Source organism: Quercus suber, unplaced genomic scaffold, assembly GCF_002906115.3.
Source record: "Quercus suber isolate HL8 unplaced genomic scaffold, Cork oak 2.0 scaffold_479, whole genome shotgun sequence".
In the NCBI taxonomy this organism is placed as follows: domain Eukaryota; kingdom Viridiplantae; phylum Streptophyta; class Magnoliopsida; order Fagales; family Fagaceae; genus Quercus; species Quercus suber.
Window position 1 is genome coordinate 575899 of NW_027069930.1, and position 20428 is coordinate 596326.

The following is a 20428-nucleotide window of genomic DNA, read 5'->3' on the forward strand; positions in this document are numbered from 1 at the left end:
ATTGGTAATTTGTAAATTGAGGGTCTAAACGTTCATAGTGTTTTACACGCTATTTGAACATTCACATATGTAGGTCCAATGTCAAACCACATAAACCTTGGGTTCTTGCGTAATTATATGTCCTATTTTCCTGTTTCTTGTTTGCATAAATCCATTATAATTAACTAAATTTTGCAACAAATTAATTTCGAAACTTTTGTTATCTCAACACAAACAGGTTAGCAAAACATCATTGAGGAGAAAGAATGGGCGTGAATTTGTAAGTGTCAATTAATTGCTATCTTAGATTTGAGATTTGAGAATAATCCTTTTGAGGATGATTTGAAATTAAACCTTTAAAATCCATTTTTCTCCTCAACTCTTTTACTAAAATTCAAATGCAAGATTAGAAATAGCTTCCACAACATAACAAATAAAAGCTAATAACTACAACTTCAATCACTCCCTCTCTCTCTCTCTCTCTAAAAGCGTACGCATATATGAAGACATTGGATACCATCATGTTCACATTCAAAAGGTTGACACTACCGCTTTATCAAAGAAAAGGCCCGAGGGTCCACCTTCAGGCATTAGAGCTAACATCACAGGACCTTTCGCACCATCTTCGACAGTCAAAGAACCAGTATTGTTGTTTAAGTCTGTGCTGATATACCCAGGATTTGCTGCATTTATCAAAATTTTGGGATACATCCGTGCCAAAATCCTTGTGTAAGCATTAAGCGCTGCTTTGGAGATGAAGTAGGCAGAATAATTAGCAGGCCAATTATTGGTCTCTACCACATTCTCCTTCACTTCTTCAAGAAATCCCTCCACCAACTTGTCCACTTTCTCTTCTGTGAGGCCATCAACATCTCCTAATACCTTCCTTACATTCTCATTTGGAATACGCTGAAATATAAACTCAAATTAAAATTTTTATTTTCTAATTGGTTAAAGCCTCTATACGAAAGTTCCAGCTACAATGAGACGAGCTTCAAATTTGTACCTTTAATTGTCCCACAGAGGAGGAGACATTCACAATTCTTGCTGAACCGGATAATAGAAGAAGTGGAATAAGAGCTTTGTTGAGTTGCTTGATCCCATAGTAGTTTGTTCTCAAACAATTCTCTGAAGTTTCATAAGTCTGCTTTATAAGTTCCTTTAGAGGCCTGGCATTTATACCTACAATCTGTATCATCAAATGCAATGGTAAATGTTGCTGCAATCGTGTTTAAAACATTTTATTACTATTATTTTTTTTTAATATTCTCTACCCATGCCCTTCTCGGTTTAAATGCTTATGCTGCAAACAGTGTTTAAAAATTCTGGATTACGCCCTTAACTTGAGAGTTGAGGAAAACAAAGATGTATATTATATTGAGAGACTTACTTCTTCAACACTAAGTTTCCACACTTCCTCTTCATTGACTATGGCTCCAATAGTCGCTGCATTATTTACCTGCAATTTTTAAGTAATATCAGTGTTAAAGCTACCAGCGTTAAGTTAAAACGGGGAAATGAGCAAGATTTCATCAACTAATAATGTTGGGTTTTAATTTTGCTAAACAAGTGACAAGTTCTCATCTACCTAGAAAAATAAATTACAAAGGAAAAGGGGGAAAAAAAGACTAAGATTCATTATTGTTTGATACAATAAACTTATAAAGTGATTAGATCAACCTGAGTTCATCCATATTCAACTGTGATCACAAGTTTGAGCATAGCATTAGTATTGGGAGTTTTAAAACTCCAAATATCTTATTTTATAGGGTCAAACCACAAGAAAGATGCATTACCCGAGTTTCCAATTGTAAGATGTAACTATAGCAAGTTTCTATTTTTTAAAATTATTTTTTATTCTCTCTCTTGTAGAGATATATTATTTTTATTGGGTTGCTTATATTATTTTAAGGTGTGTAAAATAAAAACTAAGATATTGAGATGTTGTTTATATTAATAGATAAAATAACTTTTTAGATTGTAAAATAAAATATTTTTTGCAATTTTAGATGCTAATTCTTTAGTAGAGATAGCGATATCTTTAATATTCTCTCATTTAGATACTATTCAAAATGATCTATTTTCATATATATAGAACTCAACTAATGCTTTCCTTCTTTAATTCATATAAAAAATTAATGACTGTACTAAAAAACCAAGAGATTCATTGATGTAACATGTATGTTAAATAAGCAAGCAAAAAATCTTCACTTTAACAAAAACAGTAGCCAGAATCGTTTCAAGGATGCATTAGTTGCATTACCAATATGTCAAGCTTCCCAAATTGGGTTTTGATGAAATCCGCCAAAGAAGAAATGCTAGCATAATCCGTCAAATCTAGTTGATGAAAAACCACATCAGAGTATCCAGCATCCTTGAGTTTTTCAACAGCTTCATTGCCTCTCCTGACATCTCTAGCAGCTAATATCACTCTGACCCCATTTGAAGCTAGCTGTTTAGATATTTCAAATCCTAACCCTTTATTGGCCCCTGTTACAACTGCAATCCTATAAGAAAAATAAAATTTTTAAGTCAATACAAAAACAAATGGGTGAGCATTAATTAAGGATGTCAAATTTGACATTCTTTAGGCTTAAATTCAATTAGAAGACAAAAGCTAAAGATCAAATTATACCTCTTCGTCTCAGAATTCAAGGTCGTTTCTGCCATTAATGATGAGTGTAGAGTATGTATACGAGCGATGTAGTAAGGTAAGAATGATACTGATATTTTTATGGTTTTGAAGGTTGAATTGTATAGTTTAAAGTCGACTTTGCTTAGTGGTTATATATAATTATATACTTAGGTGTATCTGGGTTCTCTACGTTATCCATGACCATGACGTCTTCTGTCTCGGTCCATTGCTCTACGCCTATACGTAAGCACCCTCTTTTTTTTTTTTTTCATTTTTTTTGAGGGTGGGAGGTCTATGCCTACGTAAGCTATGACATCCATCCCAACCTTCGAGTTTGAGGCTTTCTTTTTCTTTTTTAATCTCAAGCCGTTAATTTATAATTAAACTTTAGATATGGATATATATATATATATAGAGAGAGAGAGAGAGAGAGAGAGAGTGTTATGTAAAATAAATGATTAAATATAATTGCCATAAGTTTTAAATATAATTTCCATAAGCTTAAATATTAGTAACACAAATTCATAATTTTCCATGGGCTTGATGTATGTTTGTCATGGGTTTTGGAAAAATGAATAATGTTACGTAATATAAATAGTTACCATGGGTTTTATAAAATAGATTCGATGGTTTAAAATATGGTATGAATTATAGCTATGAGTTTAAGAGCTTAGTAATATAATTTGTAAAAAATTGTTCATTATTGGGTTTCAAATATTTATAATATAGTATTTTCCAAGTATTATTGACCTTGGGCTTTTGATAAGATATTGCCAAGTATTATTAGTCTTGGGCTTTAAATGTTAGTAATATGAGATAAATAATTATCATGATGAAATATTATAATTTTATTTGAGTCTTTTATGTGGTTTTGTGAAATAGCAAGGTAAATAATAATTGCCATGGGGTTTAAGATAATTACCATGGGCTTTTGATTATTATAATCATTGAATAAGTAATTACTTTGATAATATAATTTTCCATGGATTTTTGTAAATATTTTCCATGGGTTTGTAAAATAAATAAAATTGCCATAGGTTTTGAATATAATTTCTATGGGCTTAATTATTAGTGACACACACTTACATTTCTTCATGGGCTTGATATATGTTTGCCATGGGTTTTGGAAAAATGAATGGTGTTACATGAGATAGATAATATGGTATAAATATTTGTAATGATTCATGAGCTCATATACTTGCTAGGAAATTTAATTTGCCAAAGGTTGTTAACTTTGGGCTTTAAGTATAATGTGTTTGTTGAAAACAAATTTATTTTGCCAAAGATTATTAACTTTGGGCTTTGAGTAAGATATTATATTATTGTAAAGTGATTTTGGATTTTTTGAAATGATGGTTTGCCAAAAATAGTACTTGGGCTCTTAGTATATTATAACATTTGTCAAGTATTAATAATCTGGGCTTTTGATAAAATAGAGCTAAGTAATTAGCTTAGGCTTTTGATAAAACAGTGCCAAGTAGTTAGCTTGGGCTTTTGATAGTGCCAAGTAATTAGCTTGAGCTTTTGATAAAATAATGCCAAGTAGTTAGTTTGGGCTTTTAATGTTGCCAATAAGATTTGGGTTTTTTGTTGCCAATGAGAACTAGGTTTTTGATGTTGCCAATGAGAATTGGGCTTTTTTTATTTTTATTTTTATTTTATTTTATGTTGCTAGCGAGAATTGGGTTTTCGATATTACTAGCGAGAATTGGATTTTTGATATTGCCAATGAGAATTGAACTTTTGATGTTGCCAGTGAAAATTTGGCTTTTGTTGTTACCAATGAAAATTGGGCTTTTTGATGTTGCCAGCAAGAACTAAGCTTTTGATGTTGCCAATGAAAATTGGGCTTTTGATATTGCCAACGAAAACTGGGGTTTTGATAATAAATTGCCATGAGTTTAAATCATGTGCTTTGATTATGAATTTGAATTCCCTTGATAAAATAAATTCGTCGTGGGTTTAAACCATGGGCTTTGATTATGGAGTTTAATTCCATTGATAATATAGCTTTGCCATGGACTTGAATCATGGGTATAGCTTTGCCTTGGACTTGACTCATGGGCTTTTTAAATATTTCCAAGTATATATTGTCTTGGGCTTTGAAGGGATGAGATTTGTGCATTGGGCTCATAGGGCTGGTTTTGGGCTTTGCCAAGCATTGAATAAAAAATAGGGAAAAATATGTGGTTTATGGGCTTTATGGTAATGGTTGATATCGTGGCCCAATTTGGTAATGAGAAAGTAAATATTTATGGACTAATTTAGTGATGGGATGAGAAATATTTATGGAGGCTATTTGAGTAAATTTTTTGCTGAGCAGATAAATAGGATCAAATAGGCATGTGTGTATATTTATGCTATTGGATAGGAATAATTTGGAAGGCGATTAAGTGTTTTTGTTGGGAACTTATCTGATTGAACCGCTGGAGGAGAGAATTGATTGTCCAATGATAGAAAAGGTTTCTATTGATGAGGTCCCCCTTTTAATACTCAAGTGATGGATAACAATGTGTTTGTCTAGCAACATAAGAGCTTACTGCTGATGAGGCCATCTATTGCTGAAGAGATAAATATGTTCAGCAATAAGAGAGGTTTCTACTGCTGGAGCCCCCTGTGCCTGGGATAATGGGTAACAATAAATTATTCCAACAGAAAGAGAGGTTTTTATCTTTCTGTTGTTGATGCCCTCTATGGCTGGAGAAATGAATAAGAAATGAATATGTCCAACGACAAGAGGGATTTCTACCGTTGGAGCCCTCTGTGGTCGAAATGATGAATTATAATAAATTATTCCAGTGAAAAGTGAGGTTTCTACTAATGCAACCCTCTATTGCTGAACTTTCAACCTTTTTTTTTTTTCTTTGCTGCTATTGCTAGATAAATTTTTTTTCTTTTAGGCATAAAAGCTTCTTTTTTATGGGGGCTATAAGCTTGTAAGAAGTATGATGCAAGCCTTGGTTGGAGTAGCTCATATAGTTGAGAGATAGGTGGCTTGGCATCTCAAGGAATATCTTGAACATAATAATGTTGACTTAGCTCCATGAGCTATTGGATTAAGAGATATTGAGAATTTGTATGTTGGAACTGATATTTCCTTCATGATATGTGATTCTAGACTTTTTGAGGCATGATAAGGCTATACTTTATGACTCCTTAATGGAGTCGCTAGAATGTCAGGGGCGGTTTTTGCTCGTAGCCACGTGACTTCCATTAGAGGTGTGACTCTACAAGACTCGGATTTGTTTTGGGGAGTTCAACCCGAAACTCGACATTGGGCCACATACACCAATGGCTTCCAGTGCATTTTTAAGCCTGCAAAATAGATAAATCCCAAAGTTTTAGAATCATGATAACGGCTAAAATAAATAAATAATATGTTTAACATAATAGATTTGATTAAATGGTGAGTTGAACATTATTATTATGTGTGTTAAGTGATGTCCACTAGAATGATTAATTAATTGTCATATGTCTAATAATGGGATGAGTCCAATAGTCCATATCCAGCTATGGTATAGTTCATGTTTAATATAATAAGATATGTCCAACAATAGTTTATGTCCAAATAATACATATCCAGTAGTGGTTTATGTCGAAACATTACACATCCAGCAATGGTTCGTGTCGAAGTAATATATGTCCATCGGTGGTATATGTCCGAATAATATATGTCCATCAGTGGTTTTTGTTCGAATAATAAGTCCAGCGATGGTAGATCAATTTATTAATATATATGTTCATTAATGAAGTACTAGTGAGATCATGTTTTATTAAATTGTGAGATGATATTAAAGTAACTTGCATTCAGAGGTACAATAATAATAAGTTAACAGATACTTAATAATGTAATTTCAAAGATTGAGAAAACATTGACTTATCTTTTATGTTTCTGACTCTAGCCGTATAGCATCACTTTATTCTTTATATGATTTGTGGCTCTAGTTGTATAGCATTAATGAGCTAATAGCATTCTAGCGGCATAATAACATAAGTCCAACAGTACAATGATAATGAAGTAAAATATATTCAGTTGTATAATTTGGGAGATAAAAATATAATGACTTATCTTCATAGGTTGTGGCTTCAACTGTATAACATCAGTTGGCTTATAACATTTCAGTACCATGATAAAATGAGTCCAGCGGTACAATATGATATTATGAGTTATTTTATGGTGACTTCATGATTGAAGGGAAAAAATGGGTGCAATTGGAGGGAGAGAGAATATGTCCAGCTATGTGCATAAGTTGTTAAGTTTATCTCCTTTATCATGCACTTAAATTATTTTCCCCATGTAATGGTCTTTTAGTTTTTAGTCAGATATGAGTGATATTGCCTTCTATGAAAAGGGCTTTTAGAACTATAAGTTTGATGTCTTTTAAGATATATGGAGATGGTAAAAAATATATATGTTTTGTGAGATATGGTGTTTGTAATATGTATGGGTATTTTGTGAGGAATGTGTTTATAAAATATATGGAAGTATGAGAAATATGAAGGTTAAGTATAGTTAACACATGAGCTTATAGTTGCTGCAGGAGTGGTTTTTTGTGTTATGTCATGGGTTTTATTGCTTTCTAAGAAGGGAGATTTTGTAAGAAAAATAAAGAAGGAGATGGAGATGTGTTTATAGGTAGCAAAATGATGATATTTCAGAATAAAAGAGAGAGAGAGAGATGGATAGTGGGGTGTGTTAGTGTGTGGCTTGGTCCTCTTTATATAAAGCCAAGTATGTAACTAAATTAGAATTAATTGAAGGGAAATTTAGCAAATAAGGAAAAGTCTTTGACAAAGTAAGTGATTTCTTAATTGGTTTTTGGGCTTTAGCTAAAAGAAAAAATTCTAAGATTTTAATGCTGCTGGAGCTACTGTTACAGCTGTCAGTCATAGATGTATAGCAGCTAGCACAGCTGTCAGCTATAAAACAGTAGCTGCTATAGCTTTTGACATTGTTGGATGATGTCACTTGAATGATAGCTTCTGCTAGAGGAAAGATTCAACATTAAATGAATGGGTTTGGCTAAAAATGGTAAGATAACTTCTATGGGATCCTTACTTCTTTTGGTATAGTAGGTAGTTACTGGGATTAAGCATTAATGGTTGATGATGTCACTTTTGGACATGTGTCAATTGCCTAAGCTACTGCTAGAGCTGTTGCAGCTTTTGCTAGAGCTATTACAGCTTTTGCTGAAGGTAAAGCAGTTTCTGCTGGGGCTGTTGTTGGTATTTTTGGCTAAGTTTCCTCTTTTGGAAAATTATATGTTTAGTCTATGATTTTATTACAATATAATTTTGTTAAGTAATAAACTAGTTGATTGATATTTGATGAAATTTTAGAGGTGTAATTGTGGTCTCTTTGTGTTTTGACCAAATCTTGGAAAGCAAGGAGAGCATTTAATGCTAGATATGAGATATTAATATAGATTTAGCCATATGCTTGGTATTGATTTAAATGAAAATAATAATATACTTTATATGAAATAATATAATTACATTTTTAAACTTATATTATATGATTAACATTAATTTTATGTAAAGACCATGAGGAGTTTTATCATTTTAAGTGTTATGTGATATGAGAGGCTTACCAGATGCTACCTATTGCACACTGACTTGTCATAGTTCAGGGAATTGGGGAAGACATGCCAAGCAACATGTTTTCCTTTATCAACTTTGAATCGTTGGAGCTTTATTGAACATACTTTTTAGCCTTCTAAATCACGACTCCCAAAATTTCCCTGATGAGACTCATGAGCTTGGATCATGAGCCAAAAATGAGATGTTGTTCCATGAGCTTGAACTATGGGCTTTGATGAGATAATATCTCTATGGGTTTTGGACCATAGGCTTCAGCGTCATTTTGTGAATATGGGCTCTTTTGGCTTTAAAATAGGTTTTTCCAAAATCCATAATTTGTTAATGTGGTGCTCATTGCCAATGAAATAAATTCCATGTGGTGTGAAAATTTTGTCCTCAACAACTGTGTGTGGGTTTGTCTGATTTTTGGTTGATTTTGTGGTATGTTCGTGTTGTGGTAGTGGTGGACTGCGATGCTGGGTTGCGGTGGTGGAGTTTGGCCGTGCTGAGTTACAGTGATGTGGGTGGTGGTGTCGGGTCTGTGTGATTGGCAGTGGGGGTTATCATTTGTAGAGATTATGGGTTAAAGAGAGAGAGAGAGAGTCAGGGTAGAGAAAAAATATTAAAATAATGTATAAAAAAGTTATAGTAACCGTAAATATATGCACGACTACTGTAGCAATTTTGTATATTTTCACACTTTTGTAAGGACTGATGTGGATGTCCTTTTTGTTAAAATGTGCAAAATTAAACACTTTTTGTATTTTGCAAGCTTTTGCAACCACTGATGTGGTTGCTCTAATTAACATATTTCTTTATCAGTGAAACTTATAATGAAACTAACGTGATACCAATCATAGAAAGGTAATTAACATTTTTTTTTATTAATTAGTTATTGGAAGTGACACTAATCACATTCAATGTCACTTTGATTTATGTCTTTTATAGAAAAATTTGTAGTACTTTTAACATTTCCATGTTAATGTTAATATAGATGAGGATGTATGTTTTTTTACCCTATAACTAGACCATAACTTCTCAACATAAATAAGATTAAATTAGCTTGTGGCCTTTACTACACAAACTCTCAAAATATATAGGGAAATTATTGTTTCGCACTCCTTAATGTACACTATTTCATAGAATGTCCACGTACATTTAGTATCCATATTTTCCATAAATGTCTATACTTTGGGTATGATGTAAAAGAGTGTAGATACTGTTGAATGTAAAACAATCAAAACTCAATGCACAATTTTGCACAATCAGGCATCTATGAACAAGACTTTTAGCTGTGCTTAAAATTTTTAGAAGCATTTATTGGTCATTAGGTTTAGGAATACAATATTTTTCACTAAATTTTTTTTAATTAAATATTGATACTGTTTGTTAAAATTGGAGAATAATAAAAGTAGTATCGGTTATAGACCCAAGTGTAAATAATGCCTCCTCAATCACAATGGTCGATATCAACGATTATGAACAAAAAATTTGTTACTATCATTATTCCACGACAAATACAAGTTATTAATAGTGAAGTCTCTTGTGGCCATTATTTCACTAGCCAAAATGAGTTTCATTAGTACTCTTCCCATTTGTCTCTCCCTTCTCTTTTGCCTTTTCTAGGCCTATTACTTATTCAGCCAACTTTGATACAGTAAACCAATGTTCCTACATCATTTTGGCCACGGTGTCGCCCATTGCTAGCCGCCGACTAGACCCATGCAGATAATACCTCAGTCGTTTAATAGGTAAACCCAACTTTAAAAAATTAAAAGTAGGTCTTCTCCAATAGAACCGGAATGCATATTATATATTCCCACAATAATAAATTTTATAGAGGGCCTTAACTACATATAAACATCCTCGTTAATTTGTAGGCCAAAATGGGCAAATGCCCTTTTTGTGCAAAAAAACCCAGCGTTTTGCTCCCTTTCCCAAACTAATTAGGGAAATGCCCCTGTTTTAAAACTTGATAATGTCAAAGTTGAGTTTTTTGAATAACTCGATTTGCAGAAAATCGAATATGGGGTGATCAAACTTAAAAAAAAATAATAATAATAAATAATAAATAATAAATTTCATGGAACTCGAGTTCATGGAGCTTGAGTTTTATTTAAAACACCACTATAGGGCTCCCTGAACCTGGTATGGGGCGATCAAACTTAAAAAATAAAATAAAATAAAAACATGCATGAAAATGCCACTATAGTGCTTTAAAACGCCATTATAGGGCTCCCTAAACCTGGTATGGGGTGATCAAACTTATTAAAAAAAAAAAAAAAAATTGCATGGAACTCGAGCTACATGAACTTGAGTTCCACGCAATTTTTTTTTTTTTTTTTTAATTTTCAATTTGTTATAACTCGATTGTCCAAAAATCGAGTTTCAAAACAAGGGTATTTTCCTAATTAGTTTGGAAAATGGGGCAAAATGCTAGAATTAAAAAAAAAAAAAAAAAATTCTCCTTAATTTGTATATATTATCCTCTTTGCAAATCCCTCTCAAAGTTTCAGAGAAGTTGTGAATTAGGCTTCACGTTACACTACGCAAATTTTGAACTAGCCTTCAAGTCAAGTCAGGCCAAGACAAATTCAGCTTTCCAATTTTCAAATAAGAAGTTAACTCGTCAATCACACCCTGTAAGTTCTCCACCCCTACCCTCACAGGCCATATCCAATCCCAAACCCTACATAAACCCCTACCCATCTTCTCATAAACACAACCTCATACCACTATTTATAGCATATTTCTCTCTTACTTTCCAAAATGAGCATTTTCAAAAACCTATCCATTTCTCTTTCCATTTCCTTAGCCCATGCACCTAGATTCGAGATAACAATAGTTGCCCTTACATAGTCTAGGCTGTAGCCATCCCTGGTGGTGGCAGGCAACTCAACCCAAAAGAGTCTTGGCCTCTTGATGTATGCTGGCACAATTGGTGGCCACATTTGGGCTCGCACTTGGTGCAGTTTCGATGGGTCTGGGCATGGCAGTTGTCAAACCGGTGACTGTGGTGGACTTCTTCAATGTCAAGCCTATGGTACACTCCTAAACACCCTTGTCGAATTCGCTTTAAACCAATACCAAAACCTGGATTTCTTTGACATCTCTCCTGTTGATGGGTTTAATGTTCCTATGGATTTTAGGCTTTTAGCCCTACCTCTGGTAGGTGCGCTAGAGGAATAAGATTTACAGCTGATATCAATGGGCAATGCCTAGCTAAGTTGAGAGCTCAGGGAGGGTGTAACAACCTTTGTACCGTATTCAAAACCGATGAATATTGTTGTAATTCTGAGAGTTGTGGACCTACAAATTATTCGAAGTTTTTCAAGGATCATTGCCCAGATGCTTACAGTTACCCTAAGGATGATCAAACAAGCACATTTACATGCAAAGGTGGTACTAATTATAAGGTTGTGTTCTGCCCTTGAATCAGTTCTTTCATTTAGTAACAGGCACATACCTAGTAGCTAGTATGTGATATTATATATTAATTGGTGTAATAAAAGTTTGAGGGCTTGTGAGCACATGCAGTATTGTGCACACCCTATTATATTCAGCTATACGGTGGTTAGTATTCGCCCTTGAAGCAGTTCTTTCCAAGTATTTGCCCTTGAAGCAGTTCTTTCTTCTGCTAAGAGCAATAGATCGAACTATTGCCCAGTAATATTAAGTAACCGGGCAAATAAAAGCTTGAGGGCTTGTAGCACATGAGCATGTGCATGTTGTATTTACGTGAGGTTGTACCAAAACTTTTACGATGGAACATATATACAACGTTTGTAACCTCAATTTTTAATCCTCACTACAAAAAATGCGGGCTATAATTGCATTTTAAACGTGGCTATAGCTGATATATAGCCGCATTTCTAATAAACGCGGCTAAAGCCTCAAGCTATAGCGGCGTTTTTTAAAAACGCCGCTATAGCTAACATATAGCTGGGTTTGTGTTTGATTTTGAATTTTTTTAAAAAAAAAAAAAAAAAAAAAATCCATAAATTAAAGTAACAACAACATGGACAATACAAGGACAAAGGGGCAACTGATGGGGCTCATCTAATAATGTTTGTCCATAGTGTTCGTCAAGGCAGTCTTATCAGAACCATAACCTGCTTCCACCTAGAAAACCTTAAGAGGAGAAAAGCGTAATAGTGGTATTAAGTATGACCTATACTCGTCCACAAGGTAACGAATACTTAATGGTGATCACCTAGGATTGACAAAGGCATGGACGAACATAGAATACTTGGTGAATTCTACAAGAAAACTTCTCTTAAGGCTCCATGTAATTAGGCCATAATACATTACTCCTAAAATGTGGAGAGAATTCCCCATAGTCCGCTCCACATTCCCCATTTCATCCATTAACCACCCACATCACCCATGATTGTGGTGTATTTTAACAAGTAGACCCATTTCTAACTCTCTAAAAAAGGATCAAGCTCTATTCACCCAGGGCAAGTCCCACCATTCACTATTTTTCCCTTCTTTGTATTCTAAAGAGAAAACTGACTTAGCGTCAAAGGGTCCTTGGCCGGGTTACACCAGTCACCCTTGACAGTTTCTTTCTTTCTTTTTAGGACCTATAGTCATCACCATAGCCCAAAGTATTTCAACCTACTAATTTTCATACATCATTAAGTCTATTGTAAAAACTTTCTTTCAATTAGTGAATTATTGCCTTGTGGATTGTTTAGGTTGAATCCTCTCCAAGTTTTTTACCTTGAAACTATACTGTTTCATTGGTTTTCCTGGATTATCATATTGCTGTGTTCTTTACTTTTCCACTATATATGATATGATTAATATTTGTTTAACCTAAATTTGTTTAATTGAACTAAGTAACAACTTGGCTTTAAATTAGGTTAAACAAACTATGTTTACACGGGTCTAAAAACTAATAGTTTTGCATGGTGTCTTTTCTTCTAGAATCAACCTCTATATATGCTTAAGGCTTTGCTTGTAGAGTATACATATCTTGACTATATAAATAAACAGTCCCTTGAATATTGTTAAACAATTTTAAATACAAATAAGACTCTTTCTTTAGAATGATATCAAAACCAAGTCTCGTGTTCAAGAGTAGTAGTGTCTCAAATTAGTCTTCTACTGTCATTGTTCTCAACGTCTTTGGTCTGTCGCCTCCATTGTCAGGAACAAGACATCTCCAAGCAACTGAGACTCTAACTCTTTCAAAACTATCCTCTACTCATTTCCATTCAGCACACTTCCACCACCATAAAAATAGATATCATCTTGATCTACCAAACCATGACAAAATGGCTAAAACAAGTTACCCATATGCTCTCAAACACCACCCATAAAAATTGTATTAGGATATGTGCCCTTTAAATCCTATTGTATGATACTATGTATGACATTATGTTGTGATTAATAAAGTTGTTTTATTATTAGCTAAAATAATGGTAACATGAATATTTTGACATTATCATATAGTCCATGAGATGCATAGTATGTGATTTATGTAATTTAGTCACAGAATATATAAATCACAAGTTCTTTGTAAACTCAGAATTTTATTTGCCGATGATGAAATTGGGCATTTCATTTGCAAAGACTATAACATATCAACTAAGATAATTTGTCTTGATCATGGAAGTGGAGACTTCTAGTTGATATGTTAATATGTTTTAAGTGTTAAGACATATTGAACTGGACCGTTGTGAGATTTATTATTTTACTAACGACTGTCAAATGAATAATAAATCTCACGACTTCTATTTATATCAACTCTTAATCTTGAGAGAATATTGAACTTGATCATGTAGCGTAAGTTGATTTGATATATCAAGAGTGAGATCTAAAGTCACGATCAAAACCTTAGTATGTTGGGCAGCCACATTTAGTGTTGAAGGAACATATATTCTCAAGATATAATTCATAATCTCTTAACGAAAATATAAAATATTCCCTTGAGATAAGTTTAATGGGTTTGGTTATTCAGAGTATTAGGCCTAATCACTTTAGTAAGGAGTTATTAAAGTATATATTTATGAAATTGGATTACATAAATATATGATGAATAACTTAAAGAATTAAACCAGGTACTCAAGGATTAAGACGTAGTAATCTTCAAAGTGGCAGTTAACATTCATGACTTTGTATTACTACGAATATTTTAATGAAGAGCTTGAATGTATAATAAAGTCTTGGGATATAATTTATTAATAAAGCCTAGAGTACAATTATATTTATATAATGGTATTAAATATGATTAATGGTAATTTTAGGCTTGTCAAGAGTTGACAGAAAGGCCCAAAACCCATTGCAGCTAGTGTCTTATTCGTCCCTTTTGGTCCCACTCCAAGCCACATACTAAAGCCCAATTGGAATGACCCAAAATGCTAGCCCAATTAGATAATCGGTTATATATAAGGAGAGAAACATACAGAGTTTTAAGATAATGAAATGGTGTGTATGTGAGTGTAGGCTACTCTATTATTCTCCCTTGAACACATACATATAAACTAATTGAAAGACCACACTTCTTAGGCATAAATGGAATTGGAGTGAAGATTATGTTAGGACATATATGAATCATGTTAGGAACATATATCAATGTAGAATTGGCTAATCCTTTGACAAAACACACTTTACGTGTAATTGGGTAGATCTAGGATGTGTTTAATGCTTCAAGGAATAAGAGCTCAAGTCTAAGTGTTAAAGTCATGGAGTCTATCCAAGAAACAAGTGAGGAAGTGCTGGATTTTAAAGCTCGACAGATAGCATCTATCAAGGTTTAAAAGACAGTTTAACCCGATGCTCGATAGCTACTCAATAGGTACCCTATCTATCGAGATTTATGAAAATCAGATTTTTAGTTCATATAAACTAATTGAGAGACCACAGTTCTTAGGCATAAATGGAATTGGAGTGAAGATAATGTTAGGACATATGTGAATCATGTTATGAACATATGTCAATGTAGAATTGGCTAATCCTTTGAGAAAACTCACTTTACGTGTAATTGGATAGATCTAGGATGTGTTTAATGCTTCAAGGAATAAGTGTTTAAGTCTAAGTGTTAAAACCATGCAAGTCTGTCCAAGAAACAAGTGAATAAGTGTTGGATTTTAAAGCTCGACAGCTAGCTCGATAGATAGCATCAATTGAGGTTTAAAAGGCAGTTTAACATGATGCTCGACAACTGCTCGATAGATACCCTATCTATCGAGATTTATGAAAATCAAATTTTCAGTTCAGATTTTCTTCCAATCTGTGTATACATGTTTGAGCTTTCTTTTCTCACAACCTTAAACATATATAAGGTTTATTTTAAGGGTTGTCACAGCTAATGCAAGTGAGTACAACTTGATGCAAAGGTTTTACACAAGAATATTATGACCGAAGACAATTTGTCCTAGTTCATCTTTCTCTTTTAGAAGTTGTTGCATCTGTACATCATAGAGTTTTGTAACCAAGGAGCTTCGTGATCTTTATCGTGTTGATGAACTAATGAACTTTGCAGCCAAGATCCTTCTCAAGTTGGCGGTTAGTCACGTACTTGGATCCATGAGTTGTGCATTGAAGATGAGAGATTGTCACTACAGAACAAGTCCAATTGGGTATTAAGGTAAGAGTTCAACTATAGGTTGGTATAAGGTACTAGGATTCTTTTACTTGTGACCGCTTGTTGTGATAATAATGGATTCTCGGGAGTGGTGACCTTAAAATTACCCGGTAGGGTTTTTGCCATATAGTTTTTCCCCATTCATAAACAAATCGTCGTGTCTACTTTATTTTTCACTACATATTAACTTAGTTGGTGATTTGTTTGTGTTACCACACGTATTGCGTGTTAATTAACTTAATTAATTCACTTGGCTAATTAATTGGTTAATTTATCACAAGGGGTCAATACATTCTTGGCACACTCTGATTAGGTTCCAATCTTTGCTGTGTGATCCATTGACCCCTGTTGTCATGGATAAAGGATAGTCTCTCATTATACCTCCTTTATTTGATGACACTAATTATGCATATTAGAAAGTACGAATGAAAGCTTTCTTGCAGTCATTAGATGAAGAAGTTTGGCAAGATATGGAGATAGGTTGGACCAAGCCAAAGGAAGCACCAGCTGATTAGATGATGCTAAGATCAAGATGGCTAATTTCAATGCAGGGCATTGAATGCTTTATTCAATGCGATCATGAATAAGGAGTTCAAGAAGATATCCTTTACTGAAACTGCAAAGGAAGCATGGACCATCCTCCAGACAACCTATGAATGAACTAAGGTTGTCAAGGATTCAAAGCTTTAGAGGCTTACCACTAGCTTTGAAGAGATCAAGATGGAGGAGGATAAGTTCTTCGATGAGTTCTATACCAAGCTCAAGGACATAGTGAACTAAACCTTTAATCTTGGGGAAACCACTCCCTAACCCAAGATTGTTAGAAAGGTGCTCAGATCTCTACCCAAGAGACTTCATGCCAAGAACACTGCAATTGAGGAATTAAAGGATATTGACAAAATTCCTTTAACAGAGCTGGTTGGCAATCTACAGACCTATGAGTTGAGTTTAATAAGGATTGGGAAATCTAGTAAAGGTATAAGCACAACATTGAAGGCTAAGAGCAGTGACACTAATGATTCTTCAAATGATGAAGATTCTAAAATGAAATCCTACGTCACTAGGCAGTTCAAAAAGTTCATGAAGAATGTAAATGGTAAAAGATTTGACAAAGACCACAAGCAGTCCAATTCATCTCAATTGAAGAACCAAGACAATGGAAAGAAGGATGCTAAGGATAGTGGTTAGTACACTGTTCCCTCAGGTCCAAAGTGCTTTTGGTATTAAGGCTTCAGTCACATGAAACAAGAGTGCCTTACGTATCTCAAGACCATTGGGAAAAGTAAGGCACTTGTTGTTACTTTGAGCGACACTGAGCCTGATGATGATTCTAATAATGAGGATGATGGAATCCTAAATGCCTTTACTACCACTGTAAATCCTACTAAGGGGATTGTTGAAGATGTGGATGATAAAGAGGACTTGGTGGATTCTAAGTTTGAGAAAATGGACGATTAAGATGTTATCCATACAGATTATGAAAAATATTATAAGGTTTCTGAGAAGCATGAGAAACTATATAGGCTGGCCACTAGGAAGCTGAGTGATGTGGAACTTGATTAAGAAGAAATTTCCACGAAGTTTAATGAAGCCAATCAAACCATTAGAGCACTGCGATATGAGAATAATTTCTTGATTGAAAAGATCAAGAAGCTTAAGGCAAAGTTATTCCAAGTCAGAGCTTAGTTGAAGAGGACTTCAAGTGCAAAACTTGACGAGATGCTCAACATTCAGAAATTTGCTTCTGATTAAACCGATTTAGGGTATGAATTCTCTTCTCCCTATATTGCTTCTACTAGTACTACCCTTTTTGTTTCACCTGCTAATAATGTCGAATCTAAGAACAATAATGTGAAAACTGTTTTAGCTAGTGAAAACTTAGACAATGATAAATCTATCTTATAAGCACCCCCTAAGCTTGATAAGAAAGAGATTAAAAACCTTAGGGCTGAGAAGGGAAACACCTAAAAGTCTAAATAGAAGAAGCAACATCTCTATCATCACTACGGGCTAGTAGACATACTCGACCTAATTGCTATAAGTGGTTAGCCACAAGGAGTTAATACACTCTTGGCCTATCAGATTAAAAGTGTTCCCAAGTACTTCTATTCTTTGGTTTTGAATTTCACTGTACCAAGGTATGCTTTCTTGTTCTTAAATTCTGAAATTTACATAGTACATGTTATCAATTGCGAATGAAGTAGATCCGTTAATTTTTTGCTACGTATGTTTTGTATGCGATACAAACTATGTTTTTCCAACAAATTTCGTATCGTCCCACATGCCCATATGCCTCCGCATGCAAAAAAGCTGAACCATCATGCCAACTGTTGCACTACAGGACAAAAAATCTAGATTGGCCATTCAGTTAGCTCGTGGCTTGAACTTGCGACTCAGTCAAGTCGCGAGGCCAAGTCGCCAGCCAGCTCTATTTTGGAAAAGACTGACTCTTCGCATTCCTTTCTTACCCTAGTATAAATACCCCTTATACCCACAAAATGAAGAGAGCTTCCAGAGAGAATTTTGAGAGAGAAACCTCAAAGAAAAACAAAATTGATTCATCCGCAATTTTTACAAAGAGACTTTTCAAATTCCTCTACTCTCACCCTCTCCATTGTTATATCATTGAGAGGTTCTTACCTAAATCATTTTCTCACTATACCCACATATGTGAAAAGGCTATTTGGTGCTTTGGGAAACAGTTAGGAAGGGACCAATGGTTATTGGTTGATGCTATGGGCTATAGCCGGTAAGCTAAAAATGACAAAGGTTTGGCGTAACCTAATTGGAGTAAGAGGCTTGGAAGGCTTAGGTACACTGGGTAGATTATGCTTGGAGGGTCTTCTGCTGTTCATGTATCCCAACTTCATTTTTTAGTGGATTATTGACCACTTAGAGGGTGGCGAAGAGGTTTTACGTCGAGGGCTTCGATTTCCTCTTTGATAACACATCGCTGTGTTGTCCCTGTGTTTGCATCTCTCTTCCCCTAGTCTTTGCCATTTAATTTCTGTTGTGGTTGTGATTTTAATTGGTTTAGATTGTTTATCAATTCTGCTATTAGCTTGTGTTCATTTTTCGCTTATATATTGTTTGACATTAACCTTGAATTGATAATATTGTAATTAGGGGTCTAAACGTTCATAGTGTTTTATATGCTATTTGAACATCCAATTGGTATCAGAGCGGGTGCACTCTTTGTGGTTTAAACAGCTTAGTGCGATCCTTGACCCCTTATTGAGATGGAACGATGTCAATCTTTAAATGTGCTACCATATTTTGATAGCAGCAACTATGCCTTTTGGAAAGTCAGGATGAGGCCATTTTTGTGTTCAATGGATGAAACCGTTTGGGATACGGTGGATATTGAATGGACTAGGCCAGTAGCTGCCAAATCTATGTGAGATAAGGCAACCCTCGCGGCATCTAATGCAAATAGCAAAGAACTTAACACTATTTTTTGTGGTGTGTCTCCTATAGAGTTCCACAGGATATCTCACATTTCTATTGCCAAGAAGGCATGGCAGATATTGGAGACCACATATGAAGGAATGAAGAAAGTTAAGGATACCAAGCTGTAGATGCTAACCACTCATTTTGAGGAGCTGAAAATGAGTGAGGACGAGTCTTTTGACTTTTTCTATAGCAAGCTGAATGAAGTAGTCATCGGCAAGTTTAACTTGGGGGAGAAAATGGAGGACTCTAAAGTTGTGAGGAAAATCCTTTGTTCGTTGCTAGAGAGCTTCCATGCCGAGGTGACAATGATTGAAGAGAGTAAGGATCTTGATGATATCAAAGTCCAAGAACTGATTGGCTCACTTTCGACTTATGAATTGTCATTGCCCACACAAAGGAAGAGCAAATCTCTTGCTCTCAAGACGGCTGATGAAAGGGTCAAAGCTCATGACTCATCGGATGAGGATGTTGTCGATAAAGCTGTGGTATATTTTGTGAAGAATTTTTGGAAGTTTTTGAAATTCAATAACAATGAAAAATTTGGTGGTAAAGGGAAATCCCAAAGTTCTCAAAAATCCCTAATTTTTAAAACCCTAAGCTAAAATCTAGAAAATTTAAGACAAAAATGAAAATAATGTATTGGAAAACATACCTTGAAGTGATTTTGTAGAGATTTTTTCTTGAAAATGATGGGGTTTGAGTGAAAATAAGATTTGGGTTGAAAGGGGTTCGAGAGAGGCAGTGCAAGAGAAGTTAAGAGTATTTGAAAACATGTCACATTTGCTACATAAAAACTGAAAACACGCGTTTTTCACGGGTTTGGCAGCAGCGTGACAATCGCGAGAATGGCCATTGAAACTCAAAAAGTTTCACGAGAAGCTTTTAGACGCGAATAAGTCGCGAGACAGTTGCGATGTATGAATTGAAAAAATTCCAGTTTTTGCCTAAAAACGTTTCGCGAGAAGTGTTTAGTTGCGAAATACTCGTGAAGCAGTAGCGAGACTCTTTGTATAAATATGTAACTTTTTAATTTCCCTTAAGCACATTTCATGAAAAGCTCTAAGTTGTGAGCTTCTCCCGAAACAACCTCTGAACCAGTTTTTTTGAAGAAAAATACAAAAATGCATTGTGATCAAAAACTAAAGATACAAAAGTATAAAATCACTTTCAAAAACATATAAAACACT

The 20428-nt window shown here is 34.4% G+C and overlaps 1 protein-coding gene and 1 pseudogene across 1 annotated transcript; one reads left to right on the top strand and one right to left on the bottom strand.

Moving 5' to 3' along the window:
- Nucleotides 1–294: 294 nt before the first annotated feature.
- Nucleotides 295–2726, bottom strand: LOC112029902 (salutaridine reductase). Its single transcript, XM_024062589.2, has 5 exons — nt 2615–2726; nt 2243–2486; nt 1370–1438; nt 986–1168; nt 295–888 (listed from the first exon to the last, which is right to left on the bottom strand). Exons 1-5 carry the CDS (start codon nt 2647–2649, stop codon nt 511–513), a joined length of 909 nt encoding a protein of 302 aa, XP_023918357.1. The 5' UTR covers nt 2650–2726; the 3' UTR covers nt 295–510.
- A 4901-nt stretch (nt 2727–7627) lies between these two features.
- Nucleotides 7628–11628, top strand: LOC112029942 (protein P21-like; annotated as a pseudogene).
- The last annotated feature ends 8800 nt before the right edge of the window (nt 11629–20428 follow it).